General features: G+C 47.9%; 1 protein-coding gene across 6 annotated transcripts in view; it reads left to right on the top strand.

The window, feature by feature from the left end:
- Nucleotides 1–13,709, top strand: part of ITSN1 (intersectin 1) — a 1,732,490-nt gene that overhangs the window by 1,392,657 nt on the left and 326,124 nt on the right. For all 6 annotated transcript variants that reach the window (XM_085621357.1, XM_085621360.1, XM_085621358.1 and 3 more), the window contains one exon: nucleotides 7,806–7,997. In XM_085621357.1, the coding sequence (XP_085477483.1) occupies nucleotides 7,806–7,997 (192 nt within the window). The remainder of the gene's footprint in view (nucleotides 1–7,805; nucleotides 7,998–13,709) is intronic.

Below are 13,709 nucleotides of genomic sequence, written 5' to 3'. Positions count from 1 at the left end.
TTTTCATATCCCCGTCCTGCCGGCCCACAGATGTTACCTTCGGTTCACGGTGGCCTAGAGCACTTTCAGTTCACCATGCTCCCCTTTGGCCTTACCAGCGCCCCTCGGGTGTTCGCAAAGGTGATGGCGGTGATCGCAGCTCATCTGCACAGATCAGGGATTCAAGTCTTCCCCTATCTCTACGACTTGTCGTCTCCCACCTCCAGACTACAGCGGACCTCCTGCATTCGCTGGGGTTCACTATCAACGTGCCAAAGTCACACCTGACTCCCTCTCAGATGATCCCTTTCATCGGAGTGGTTCTGAACACAATGCAGTTTCGGGGCTATCCTCCAGAGCAGCAAGTCCGGGACATTCGGGCTATGATACCGATGTTTCAACCTTTAGCCGAGATTTCAGTGAGAATGACTGAGGCTGCTGGGCCTCATGACCTCCTGCCTTCTGCTGGTGGATCATGCCAGATGGCGTATGCGGGCTCTGCAGTGGGATCTGAAGTTCCAGTGGCTGCAGCATCAGGGGCATCTTTACGACTACGTCCAGATTTCGGAGGGAACTGCGCACCAACTGCAGTGGTGGCTTAAGAACCAAGATTGGATCAGAGGCAGATCCCTCTCCCTTTCCCAACCAGATCTAACAATTGTGACGGATGCATCACTTCTGGGATGTGGCAACCAACTGAGAGAGGCGGAGATCAGGGCGCCTGGTCTCCGGCGGAGTCCGGCCTCCAGATCAACCTTTTGGAGCTACGGGCGATCAGACTGGCACTGAAAGCATTCCTTCCCCTCTCTCACCGATAAAACCACCGGCATGAGGTACTGTAACAAAGAGGGCGGAGTGGTGTCGTGGACCCTTTATCAAGAGGCTCTCCGCCTTTGGACATGGCTGGAATATCATCATATGACCCTGGTGGTTGAGCACCTGGCGGACTCCCTGAACGCCAGGGCAGACTAACTCAGCCTTCTGTGCCTAGTCGATCACAAATGGCATCTCAATCTGGAGGTGGCACAAGGTCTCTTTCAGCGGTGGGGAGAACCTTGGTTAGATCTGTTCACCTCTGAAGAGAACACGCAATGTCAGCTGTTTTGCGCATTGGAGTTTCCAAGGCAGCACTCGCTCGGCGAAGCTTTTCGTTGCAAGTGGATCTTCAGCCTCATGTACGCCTTTTCGCCTGTACCACTTCTGCCCAGAGGGCACAAGAAGATCAAGCACGACCGGGCTCAAGTTATTCTTGTAGCTCCGGACTGGGCACAAAGAGTCTGGTGCCCCGACCTACTGAGCATGGCCAGTGATCCTCCGATCATTCTACACCTTCTGGAGAATCTTCTGTTGCAGCAGCAGGGGAGGGTTGTTCACCCGAACCTGCCCAGTCTCCACCTCCTTGTGGGAAGATTGAACGACAGCAGTTCACAGCCTTCGACTTTCCACCTGAAGTCTGTGATGTTATCTTGGGAGCCAGTCGTCCCTCCATTTTAAAGGTCTACGCCTGTAGATGGAACAAATTTGTGTCATGGTGCACAGCGAAGGTTCTTGATCCCCTTTCTGCTCCTCTTCCTGAGGTTCTCTTGTATATTCTTTCTTCAGCCCAGCAGGGTTCTGCCTTGGGCACTCTTGAAGGATGTCTTGCAGTCATCTCTACTTTTCGTCGGCTGCCAGATCAGCCTTCTTTATTCAAATCTCCTATTGTTAACAGATTCTTCACCGGCCTATCATCTTTCCGCCATCTCCTTTTGTAATGCCTTAATGGAAGTCATTGATACCATCAAACTTGCCTTAGATAATGGGACCTCAGCCATACTAATCCTTCTGGACCTATCAGCGGAGTTCATACCATCTCCCATCAGATCCTAGTACAAAGACTGGGGGAGATATGTGTCAGTGGTAAAGCTCTAAAATGGATAGAAAACTTTGTATCAGAATGCACCCACTCAGTACAGATGGATGCCTTCACTTCAAAATCCAAGACTCTGGACGAAGGGGTGCCACAGGGATCGATTTTGAGTCCCACTCTTTTTAATATCTGTGTAACAACCTTGGCGAAGCTCATTAGGTCATGTGGATTTGACACCATCTCTTATGTGGATTACACGCAGCTAGTCATTACCATGGATTGTAACCCAACACTCACCAAGGTTACATTTAAAGACTGTATGTTAAAGATCGCTGCATGGATGACTGCTAACTTTCTACAGCTTAATACAAATAAGACAGATTCTCTTATTTGGGAAAACTCACTCAGTTTGGTCTAAGGCTGGAGGCTACCTGAATTAGGACCACCTCCGACACCTAAAAAGCACGTTAAAAATGTAGGTGTCACATTGGATGACAATCTCTCTATGAATGAGCACGTTAAAACCATTCTGGGACTTGCTTCGGTCTGATGCGCATGCTGAGGAAGGTATTTCAGTGGACCTCTTTGCATGCTAGGAAGACCTTGATCCAGGCTTTGATAGTGAGTCGCCTTCACTATGGGAATTCCCTAATGGTTGGTATGAACGAAGCTCTTTTCCAGGCTTCAGGTGGTGCAGAATACAGCGGAGTGCCTTATTCTCAATCTTCCGCGATCCCCATCTGAACCTCTACTGCGCCTCATTCATTAGTTGCCTATGAAAAAGCATGCTCTTTTGAAACTTTTATGTCTGGTCGATAAAACCTTGCACGGAAGGGGACCATGTTATTTGAAAAACAAACGACAGCATTACAACCCAATTTGTCAGCTTAGATCCAGTTAACTGCTACTGTTGTACCCCAAACGTATTCATAAACCCAGATTTGGAGGTTACTCCTTCTCTTTTTTGGCTCCTCATCAGTGGAATCGGCTGCCCATGTACTCCCTTTCCTGTACGATCTTATTTCCTTTAGAAAACCTTTGAATACCTGGCTGTTCAATCTTTAAACTTGGTATTGCTTTGTGATCTGTTATCTGTGACGACGACGCTGAGAGATCCCCTTGGAGATGATTTGTTGCGCCTAATAAATAAAAATGCCACAATGGGACCTAAATCTGGTTCTCACCTTTCTTATGTGTGCTCCCTTCGAGCCTCTTCATAACTGTCCCCTCAGGTTGCTGACTCTCAAAACTGCCTTTCTTGTTGCCATCACCTCTGCTTGCAGGGTGAGCGAGCTGCAGGCTTTATCTTCTAAGCCGCCTTTTCTATCTGTCTATCCGGATAAAGTGATGCTTCAGACCAAACCTTCAGTCCTTGCTAAGGTCGTCACGCCTTTTCATGTGGGACAATCTATCATTCTGCCCACCTTGTATCCACCCCCGCATCTCTCCAAGGAGGAGAGACTCCACAGCCTGGACCCAAAACGTGCATTGTTCCTTCACCCCAGCAGATAGATAATCAAAAAAGCTTTGGGTAAGTGTTCTCAACAGATGGTCACACAGCATCCCGACAAATTTTTCAGGCCAGGGTCATGGTTCTTCTGGCCCTCAGGTGTCATGCCTGGCACAGAACGTCTGGATCTTCAGCAGATGTGCAATCCACTCTTATGGATCTGCCTTTCGATGACTTTATTTGGTGAAAAGGCCAATTTGGAGTAGTTCAAAATAAGCAGGGGAACTGCAGGTTCGCTAGGCTTATAGCCCCCTCATGGAGACTACAGGGAGTTTTGTGAAATTCAGGTGCTTGCGGATTAAATTTGTCAATACCAGCTTAAGCAGTAGCCGCAGAATACACTGCCTATGCCGTATACAGGTCGTGGAAAGGAAAAAGGTTGAATCACGACCTGTTCCTACCCTGTCTCCCATTAGAAGCCGCTCTAGTTCACCCATGCCGGCTCACTTGAGACCGGTGGGAGGCTGGGTGCCCTCCCCTCTACGGACCTGAAAGGCCTTAACTTTGGACCAGTGCACATACGATTCTGATGGGCCTTCCTGTAAGGCCCACTCCCCGTTCTGGTCAGACAGAGGACCATCTATGCATCCTAAAGCAGTAGGTGCTGCAGAAAGGAGCAGTGTAGTTGGTGCCAGAGCAGGATATTGGACTGGGATGTTGTTTTTGGTACTTCCTGGTTCCTGAGAAAGACGGTAGTCTTCGCCTGACCCTTCCCATCAGGGTCTTGATTCTTTGTACACAAAAAGAAATTCACGATATTGATGCTAGCGCAAGTTTTAAGACACTGAAAGCAGAGGACAGAATGTCTTTAACTAGAGGACTCTTATTTCCACATACCAATTCTGCAGTTGCACAGAAAGTTCCTTCGCTGTATAGTGGGGTCCACTCACTACCAGTGCGCGATACTTCCTTTTGGACAGACATCAGCACTTCCCTTCTTTACAAAGTTGGTGGCGGCACATTTCAGAAGATCTGGAATCCCAGTATGTCTATACAACTAGCTCCTGAAGGCAAGTCTCCAAAGATGGTGTCTTTCCACTTGTTGTCAACAGAATCCCTACTACTCGACCTAGATTTTTCATTCAATGGTCCTAAATGTCACTTGGAGCCCTTTCAGGGCCTCCTGTTCATATGTGCAGTAGTGCGCATTAAATCTTTTCGAGAATTTCCACCTCCTCATCGTATTTTGAACATTGAATCCATGATTCTGTAGTTTCAGAAAAGGGCTCAAAATCCAGTCTGGACAGTTATTTACCTGCTGAGTCTGCAGGCCTCTGGTACCTTCCTGGTTACACATGACATGCATACTGGTACATGAGAGCAGCCCAGTAGTACCTCCACGGGTAATGGTTCTAGCCTGGAAAGACCTGTCAGACACCATCATTATTCCCCAAGGTACTGCAGCAGTCCTGGCCTGGTGTGGTGGTGTTGAAAACCTGGATGTCCTTCCAGCCTCCACCAGCTATTGCCGGTGGTAACGGATGACTTCACCGCTCATATGGAGAACTGAAGATCAAAGGCCTCTGGTCTCCAGAGGATCAGGTGCTTCACAGCAACCTGCTCAAACGGACAGATTCTTTTGGCACTCAAAGTTGTCTGATATTCCGTAGAGATTGCGTGATATGCCGTTTGAAACTGAGAAATGTTTTTTATCAAAATGCCTAAGACTCAAAGCACACAGCTCTATCATTCGTATGTCTGCAATGGAGGTAGTTTTCATTATGACACGTCAACGAATATCAGTGCACCAACTTCATTGCGTCAAAATGTGTATTGGCATGGAGCCTCAGAGATAGCACTATAGATCTCCTGAAGCACTAACTAGATCGACCTGTGCGGAGTGGACTACTGGATAGCTTCTTTGATGCCCCTGCCCACCAGTAGAAGAGGGGGAGGTCAATCTCAGAAAGGGAGGGAGTGACCACAGAACAGTGGGCTCAGCAGAAGTACTGCACAACTCCAGAAATTACCCCATCAACACATGAAAACAGAACTTTACACTACTATCATTGTAAGAATCTGCGATGATCAGCATCAGGTCTGAGCTGTCTGCATCGGTCCCTATCTGAACGAATCATGAATACGTTGTGGCACCTAGTGGATTAGCAGCACGTCCATTGGATCAGGATTAATTATCGTGAGGACTTTGTGTCATCGAGCAGCATTCCAATCTCCTCATCGTTCTAACCATCTTTGCTATAAGTGTGTAATAAAATCTTTAACTCAGAAGGAATTATATATGACCTCTGTCTTGTGGGTCCTTCACTACTTCGGTGCATCCCTCTTCTTCTTGCGAAACTGAAATTTTCTAACCTGGATGCGCTGGCTGTGTTTGAGTCTGTGACTCATACTAATTATTCCCTAGCTTCATCATCTTCTTGAAATACCATTTGAGCATATTATTTGGAGGTGGAACTCCTGAGGAAGGCAGTCTTCTGCTGAAACGCGCGTTGAGAGACAACTTGGAAACCACCCGCAAATTATGTGTTTCAACAGATTCTCTGTTATGCCTTATATGGCCTATTAATAAATTGTATTGAGCATTGAAACACATATCAGATTATGGTATATGTGATGGATGGTTGCAGTGAGTATGTTGCACAAACGAATGTCTCTGTACATGTATATTTATTATGCTTTAGTATTTAAAACAACATCCTATATAACATAAATTGTTTTGTATTTTCTCTAAAATGTTAGTGCCACTACCTTTTTTTTCACATGTTCTAATATTTTTATTGGTTTTGAAGTTGCACCAGATCATTTACAGTACAACTCCAGAATTGACCCCATCAACACATGAAAACAGAACTTTACACTACTATAATTGTAAGAATAGATCAAATGTTGCAAAATCAAGAGATACTATTTAAATGATATGCGAGCGTTTTCTGTTAGAACCTTCAGATGCCTATGCAGTATAGTGCCTAAATTCGGACCTAGATGGTGGATCAGAGAATAAAGAGGTATATGCACTTGCAAAACAGCTAAAGTTCCATGCAGTTATTGCAATATTCTCTGGAAGATTTGAACCTTATACTGGTTGGTACTACGTGATAGGCACTTGCCTTGGTTGTGTTCAGCTCTTTGGAGAGAAATAGGCTGTAGGCTTTGCTGAGCTATACTGGAATTGGTAGGAAAATGCACCTATTAGGGCCCAGCAGGCAGTGGGATACCTCCATTGGGCTTGCATTTAATGAAGTGTTAAGTATTTCTGTCGGCTATCTTAATCCTGTCTGATATAAATTTTACTGTACTGCTCAGTTAATTTTTCACTTCATACCTAGTTGAATTCCCTTTTAGGGATTAGACAGTCATTTGTGCACGAAGGCACCGAGTCCAGGGTGGAAATCCCTCTGACTTGCCTCTTAAAATTCGCTGCTTTGTCCCTCTTGTCATCCGCAAGATAATCTCTGAGCAAATTGCACTTCTTGTAGTAGCTGGTCCAGTTTGGGATTTGGCTTCGTTATTGGAAGAAACAATAATTCTTTGTCTCAAAAACGATTGAGACAAAATCCATCAGTGTGTTGTAAGAGCGAATGTGCTCACGGAAACATCTGTACTGTAAGGTCCACTTCAGAGACTCTAGTACAGTGGTTTTCAGCTTTTTGATTTCTGTGGACCCCCGCATAGTACTCTAATCCGGGGACCCCCGCTGAATCCTTATTGGAATCCAGGGACCCCCACTGAGTCATTAGTGATAGTCGGGGGCCCAGCTAAGCTATTTCGATCACTTGATGTGCAAAACAATACAGAAACAAAACCAATGCACAAATGATCAAACATTTTATTTAATAAATATAATAGAATCAATATTTTAATAGGAAGGTTTGAGCTTTTCTAAATTCAAATGAGGTTACCCATCGTCCATATTTTATTCAGTTTCATGCACTTGCACTTTTCATAAGAATCAGTCTGAGAATACCGGCTTAAGTTTTAGCCCCCAGCTTCAATTTCTTCATATTTACATACCGTTTTAAGATTTTCTATTTTACGGTTTACTTTTTTATTTCGAATTATTTTATTATACTTTAATTTTGTGAATGGTCGCAGACTCCTAGAGGGTTGCTGGACCACAGGTTAAGAATTGCTGCTCTAGTATGTTCAGAGCTGTCTGGTGTTCATGTTCCAATGATTTCCACCGTGACCTGCCCAGTTACTCCTCCAAATGCATGCAGGGCCAATTCAGCCTTTCATCCTTTTGAGGCAGATACCATTAATTACAGTGGGTAGAAGAAACTAGTTTTATTTTTTACAACACACAGCAATGGCAATTACGAAAAATTGTTTTTTCTAACCTTATGTGGGTTGTATTTGTGAGGCAATACCTACTGTTGATTACGTTGTATTAAAAGTACTTATTAATTGGACGTAAATATAGTCCTGATATATTTGGTCAGAACCGAAAATATTTATTAGCCGAATTGATTTATATTTTAATTCTATCTTTTTTTTTTTTTTTTTTAGTGTGCCAAGTAATTGGTATGTACGACTACATTGCACAGAACGACGATGAACTTGCTTTTGCAAAGGGTCAGATCATCAACGTCCTGAACAAAGATGATCCCGATTGGTGGAAAGGAGAAGTGAACGGACATGTAGGCCTATTCCCGTCCAACTATGTCAAACTCACTACAGACATGGATCCAAGCCAGCAGTGTGAGTAAATCTTTTTCCTGCTCTGTTCTGCTTCTTCTTATCTAGTATTGCAAAATGAAACATGCAGCATTGCTTTGAATCTCCTTCTGCCATTGTTTGCAGAGTTCAGTTTGTGACCACTGCTGCATTTCCACAAGTCTCTTTGAAGACCTTCTGTAATGCAATCTTTTTTGTTTTAGTTTCACCCTCTTCGTAGCATGCTGTACCCTTTTCATCATTTTCGTACCATGCTGTTTCAATGCCTGACTCATTTTCCTAGCTTGAATTTTGCTCATTGTTTTGTTTTGCTTATGTGTTGTTTTCCTCCTTTTTCTAGGAATCATATGTTGTCCATCCCCCACTCAGGCTTGAAAGTCCTCAAAGAGACCCACTATCCCATATCACTGCCCCGAGGGATGATGGGAGATGCAGCCTTGATCATGTGACTTCCAGCATGATCATCTACTGCCTTCTGAGTAGAAGAACACACTGCAGAGCAGTTTACCTCATTTTACATTAGTTGCATGTAATCTCAATGTTCTAGTAAACTATTTACATACCTAGAAGCAAATTTACAAAAACCGATACAGAGGATAGTGGGTCCTTTTGTGGCTTTCACATTACTGGAACAAAGTATTTTACCTTTTATTAGGTGCTTCACTCTAGTTTAAAAACTTTTTTAATGTATATTTTAGCCTTTTTGAAAACAAAGTCAAAATGAAATTACTTCATTGCAGTTTTATTTTTGCAAAAAGACCCACTATCAAGGAATGCTGCATGTGCTGTTAGAATTGTTCCAATTCTCCATAAATTTGTGACTTGTTATATCTTTTATGTTTTCTGTGTCCAGTATTACCTATTTTTTAAATCCCAAACGTCTGCCTAAGATTTAGAAAGCTAAAATGTGCCCAGTTATGAAGTATTTTATGTTAACTCATCTGTATCAGGTGTTTGTTATTTAGCTTGTAATACCTTTGTGTACAGAAGATACGGATTTTCTTTCACTGCCATAGAATATGTATTGTTATAATGCTGTTCAGTTATATTCGCTTTGTTTTGCACAGATAGCTACCGAAAGAAGCCTCTTATATTATATTGTTGGAGATATTGGATTTTTTTTAACTTGTCTGTTGAAAATCTATAGATGATTTCATCAGCACAGTATAATAACATTAATCCATATATTTTTAGAGTTTCTGTCATATGAAGTGTTACCGCTTTTTTAAAATTCATTTTAAAGAACGCAGAACAATATAATTTGATCAAGTAACTATCTTGACAAGAAAGAATGTAAAGAACATGTTCCTGCAAGTATTTCCAATGTTTACATTTTTTTACTCTAGACTGTGGAATATATAGAGTAATGTTCATGGAGCTTACAGTTCAGTAGTGTAGTCAGTGTATTGTAGCCTTCTTCAGCCATAATTGTCAGCATTAGTCCTACTTCTATTACAACCGATTGTGCTGTAAGCACAGAATGCAAAACTGACCTGCCACCAGCACTGTAGGGAAATCTCTGATTACTTTAGCATTCTTACCTTCTGTTATTTTGTCCTCCCCCTCATGCCGACATTGTTGTGAGCTTCCTTTTCCATCCAAATGGCGCAAAGAATGAATCAGCCTCTACTTAATTGCACTTCAGTATTTTCATTGATATGAATGTAAAATATATAAATATATAAAACTGCCGCTTAACAACTGTACTACAGCCTTTTCAATTAGCAACCTGTATAGATAATTAAATTCTTGATATAAAAGCTAGACTAAAATGTGTGTATTTTTGTTGTCCCTCTGTCCAAACCGAATTCGCCGGGATTTAAATGTGGTATGGGTGCTCACTCATACAGGAGCAGATCACAGGGAGCTCCTCTGTCTGCTTTGCTTACTGGAAGCACAACCTCTCTGGGTTGCACTCAACACATGCTTTTGGTTTAGTTATGGAAGCAATCAACACTGGTAATTCTCTCATATATATGATTTAGCGGAGTTTCCACTTCATACATTCATGATTATTCCTCTCACACTATCCATAAAGCAGCCATTGTCCTGTCCAAGGATTCTGAAAACGAGTGAGTGCATAAGTCAAATGTGTTGAGCTCTAATGGGTTTGTTAAAGTAAAACAAGTGGCTCCAGTGCAAAATCAACCTTTACCTTTGATATCAAAGTTGCAGAGGTATGTGTTGCATGAAATCCCTTTACAGTGCATGTTTAATTCATATTTGAATGCACTATCTCGCATCCGCTGTTGAAGTACACAGTTCATGTTAACACATCCACAGCAGGCACAGTTCAGTAGTGCGTGTTTATCTATTCAGTTGAAGCACACAGTCCAGTGTGCAGGCGTACATTTCTACAGCTGAGATTTACACATCAATAATACAGAATCTGAAAGAAACACGTTAGTTAGATTCCTCACCTTAGAATATCCCCAGGCGTCAGACTGGATCCGGAAGATTTTTCGTCAGCAATACCCCTTGCGCGTCGCTAGGCGTCGTCTGCGGCTCCGCGTCCGTCGTCGGCGTCGTGCGCCGGGATGACGTCGTCTGAGTACTTAGACGCCGCCCTCGCGCGCTGACGTCAGTTCTTCTTTTTTCCGCGCCAGTAAGCGCAGATCCGGGAGAGCTACCCCTTTTAGTCTTTTTTGACTAAATCTTTTTGATCATTTTTGATCCTTGTCTGTCGACATCTGGTGCCGGTAGGATGCCTGGGTTCAAGGCTTGCGAAGATTGTCATCGACTGATGTCGGTGACCGATCACCACCGCCGGTGCCTCTACTGCTTAGGCCTCGACCACGACTGTCAGGCCCTGACTTCGAAGGCTAGGCGGGAGCGGTCCCGCAAGCTTCTCGAGCTTCGCCACTCGGCTCCGCGTCGTGCGCGATCCCGGTCCAGGAGGAGGTCCAAGGATCGCTCGCGGAGCCCTAGCCGACGCCACCATCGATCGTCGGGCTCCAAGTCGTCGGGTAAGTCCAAACACTCTAAGAAGTCCAAGCGGCGACATCGCTCTTCGGACTCCCCTCGCCGGTCGCGCGACTCGGCCGAGGGTCCAAGTGGTTCCACCCCCGCGGCTCCGGCGGAGCCGCAGGTGCCGCGTCCGCCCCCATACCTTCCGGTCCCTGGGGCTGACGCGGCGCCGGCGGAGATCAGTGCCTTCCTCTCGGCCATGAGGAGCCTGGCCCCGCCGTCGACGCCCGCTGGCGCGCCTTCGGGCCCCGCGGACTCGACTGGGCGACCTCGCGTGCCGGCGGCTCCGGCCCCAGCGCCGTCGACGACTCCGGTCTCGACGCCGCAGGTCCCCGCGGGGCCCATGCCTGGGCCCCAGTCGACGCCGGTTGACCTTGTCACTCCTCCACCGGCGCCGACGCCTGAACCACCGACGCCGTCACCGGCGCCGCCGACGCCTGTGACGCCGACGCCCCAGTTTAGCCCTCATCCGGACCCGACGCCGGCACGGCGTCCGCCGACGCCGCATCCGACGCCGCTCGAGTCCTACCATCTCTACAGTCCGGTTCCGATCATTCCTCCTGTTTATCAGGAATCGGAAGAAGGGGGCGACTGGGAGGGGTTCGAGGACCCTCTGGCTGTTCAGTCACAGCTTTCTCAGGACTGGGCAGATGAACTGGGGGAGGCCAGCGGGCTGGACACCTCGCCAGACGCTGGATTCACTTCTCCTCCGACCGTGGCTTCGGAGGAGGGTGCAGCATTTTCTGTGGTGCTGCGCAAGGCGGCTGAGGCCTTTGGGCTCGAGTTGCCTGCCGTGGCTGTGAGGACCAACATCCTCACTGAGGTGCTTCAAACCTCAGCAAGCTCCACTGAGCCTCTGCTGCCGTTCAACGAGGCCCTCACTGACGTTCTGCAGGGCACCTGGTCCAAGCCCTCCACAGTTCCTCCTGTGGATAGGAACGTTGCCAGGCGCCACCGCCCTGCTCCGGGCGACCCCAGTTTCCTGTCCCAACACCCCACCCCCGAGAGTCTGGTTATCCAGGCCTCTACTTCCCAATCCTCCTTCCCGACCGCTCCGCCGGACCGGGATTCCAAGAGACTCGAGCAGTTTGGCAAGAAACTGTTCTCGTCCCTTAGGTTGGGCCTGCGGTCCTTAAATACCGCCTGTCTCTTGGACCGTTATTCCCATTCCCTGTGGGATACGGTGGAGGACGTGCTGCCCCTGTGTCCGGAGGAGGTCCGGACGCGTCTTACCCAGGCTTTGGCCGATGGGAGGGATGCAGCACGGCACGCCATAAGATGTGGGCTTGACACCACGGACTCGCTAGGTCGGGCGATTTCCACCACGGTGGCGCTCCGCCGCCACGCCTGGATGCGGTCCACGTCATTTTCCGGGGATGTCCAGAACACCCTCATGGACATGCCCTTTGATGGCACTCGCCTGTTTGGTGAGAAGGCGGACAGTGCGCTGAACCGCTTTAAGGACTCCCGGGCTACGGCCAAGTCCTTGGGCCTCTCGGCTCCGCGGGCGCACACCTCCGCTTTTCGCCCCTTTCGTGGCCAAGGAAGGGGCGCCTCCTCACGTCCGCAAAGCCACCAGCCGCAGAACCAACCTGCGCGCGGTCGCGGACGTGGCTTCCGCCGTGGCGGAAATGGAGGCCGACGTGGTCAGCCCACATCCACCCCGGCAGCATCCGCCTCAAAGCCTTCCTAGTCCGAGCTTTCAGGCCCATACCACGCCAGTGGGCGGCAGAGTTCGCCATCACCTGCTCCACTGGCGGTCCATAACATCGGACAGGTGGGTGCTGCAAATCGTCCGAAGGGGCTACTCCCTCCCCTTCGAGACGACCCCTCCAGCCATGCCACCGCAGCACCACCGTATCTCGGGGGATCATTTGGATCTTCTCCGCGAGGAAGTTTCGGCTCTCTTGGCCAAGGGGGCCGTCGAGCGCGTTCCGAGTCCAGAAGTAGGTCGTGGTTGTTATTCCCACTACTTTCTGGTTCCCAAGAAGGGCAAGGGGGGCCTGCGCCCTATCTTGGACCTCCGGAACGTCAATGCCTTCCTCCGAAAGGAAAGGTTCAAGATGCTAACGTTGGCTCAGGTTTTAGCTGCCCTAGACCCTGGAGACTGGATGGTAGCGTTGGACTTGCAGGACGCATATTTCCATATCCCCGTCCTGCCGGCCCACCGGCGTTACCTGCGGTTCACGGTGGGCCAGGAGCACTTTCAGTTTACCGTGCTCCCCTTCGGCCTCACCAGTGCCCCTCGGGTGTTCACGAAAGTGATGGCGGTGGTCGCAGCTCATCTGCGCAGATCAGGGGTCCCAGTCTTCCCCTATCTCGACGACTGGTTGTTGAAGGCGGGCTCGCCCCAGGCAGTCGTCTCCCACCTCCAGACTACGGCGGATCTCCTGCATTTGCTGGGGTTTTCCATCAACGTGCCGAAGTCACACTTGAGTCCCTCTCAGAAGCTCCTCTTCATCGGAGCGGTTCTCGATTCGGCGCAGTTCCGGGTCCATCCACCGGAACAGCGGGTCCGGGATATACAGGCCCTGATTCCCATCTTTCGGCCTCTATCCCGGGTTTCGGTCAGGCTAGTGTTGCGGCTTCTGGGGCTGATGGCCTCCTGCATCCTACTAGTGCATCACGCCAGGCGGCGCATGCGGGCTCTGCAGTGGGACCTGAAGTTTCAGTGGGCCCAGCATCACGGCAACCTGTCCGACCATGTCTTGATCTCGGAGGGTACTGCACAGCAGTTGCAGTGGTGGCTCACGGACCGCGAGTGGGTCA

The sequence above is a fragment of the Triturus cristatus genome, chromosome 8 (assembly GCF_964204655.1).
Source record: "Triturus cristatus chromosome 8, aTriCri1.1, whole genome shotgun sequence".
Classification (NCBI taxonomy): Eukaryota; Metazoa; Chordata; class Amphibia; order Caudata; family Salamandridae; genus Triturus; species Triturus cristatus.
Note: the sequence above shows the minus strand (reverse complement) of the source record. Positions and strands in the feature narration are given on the sequence as shown.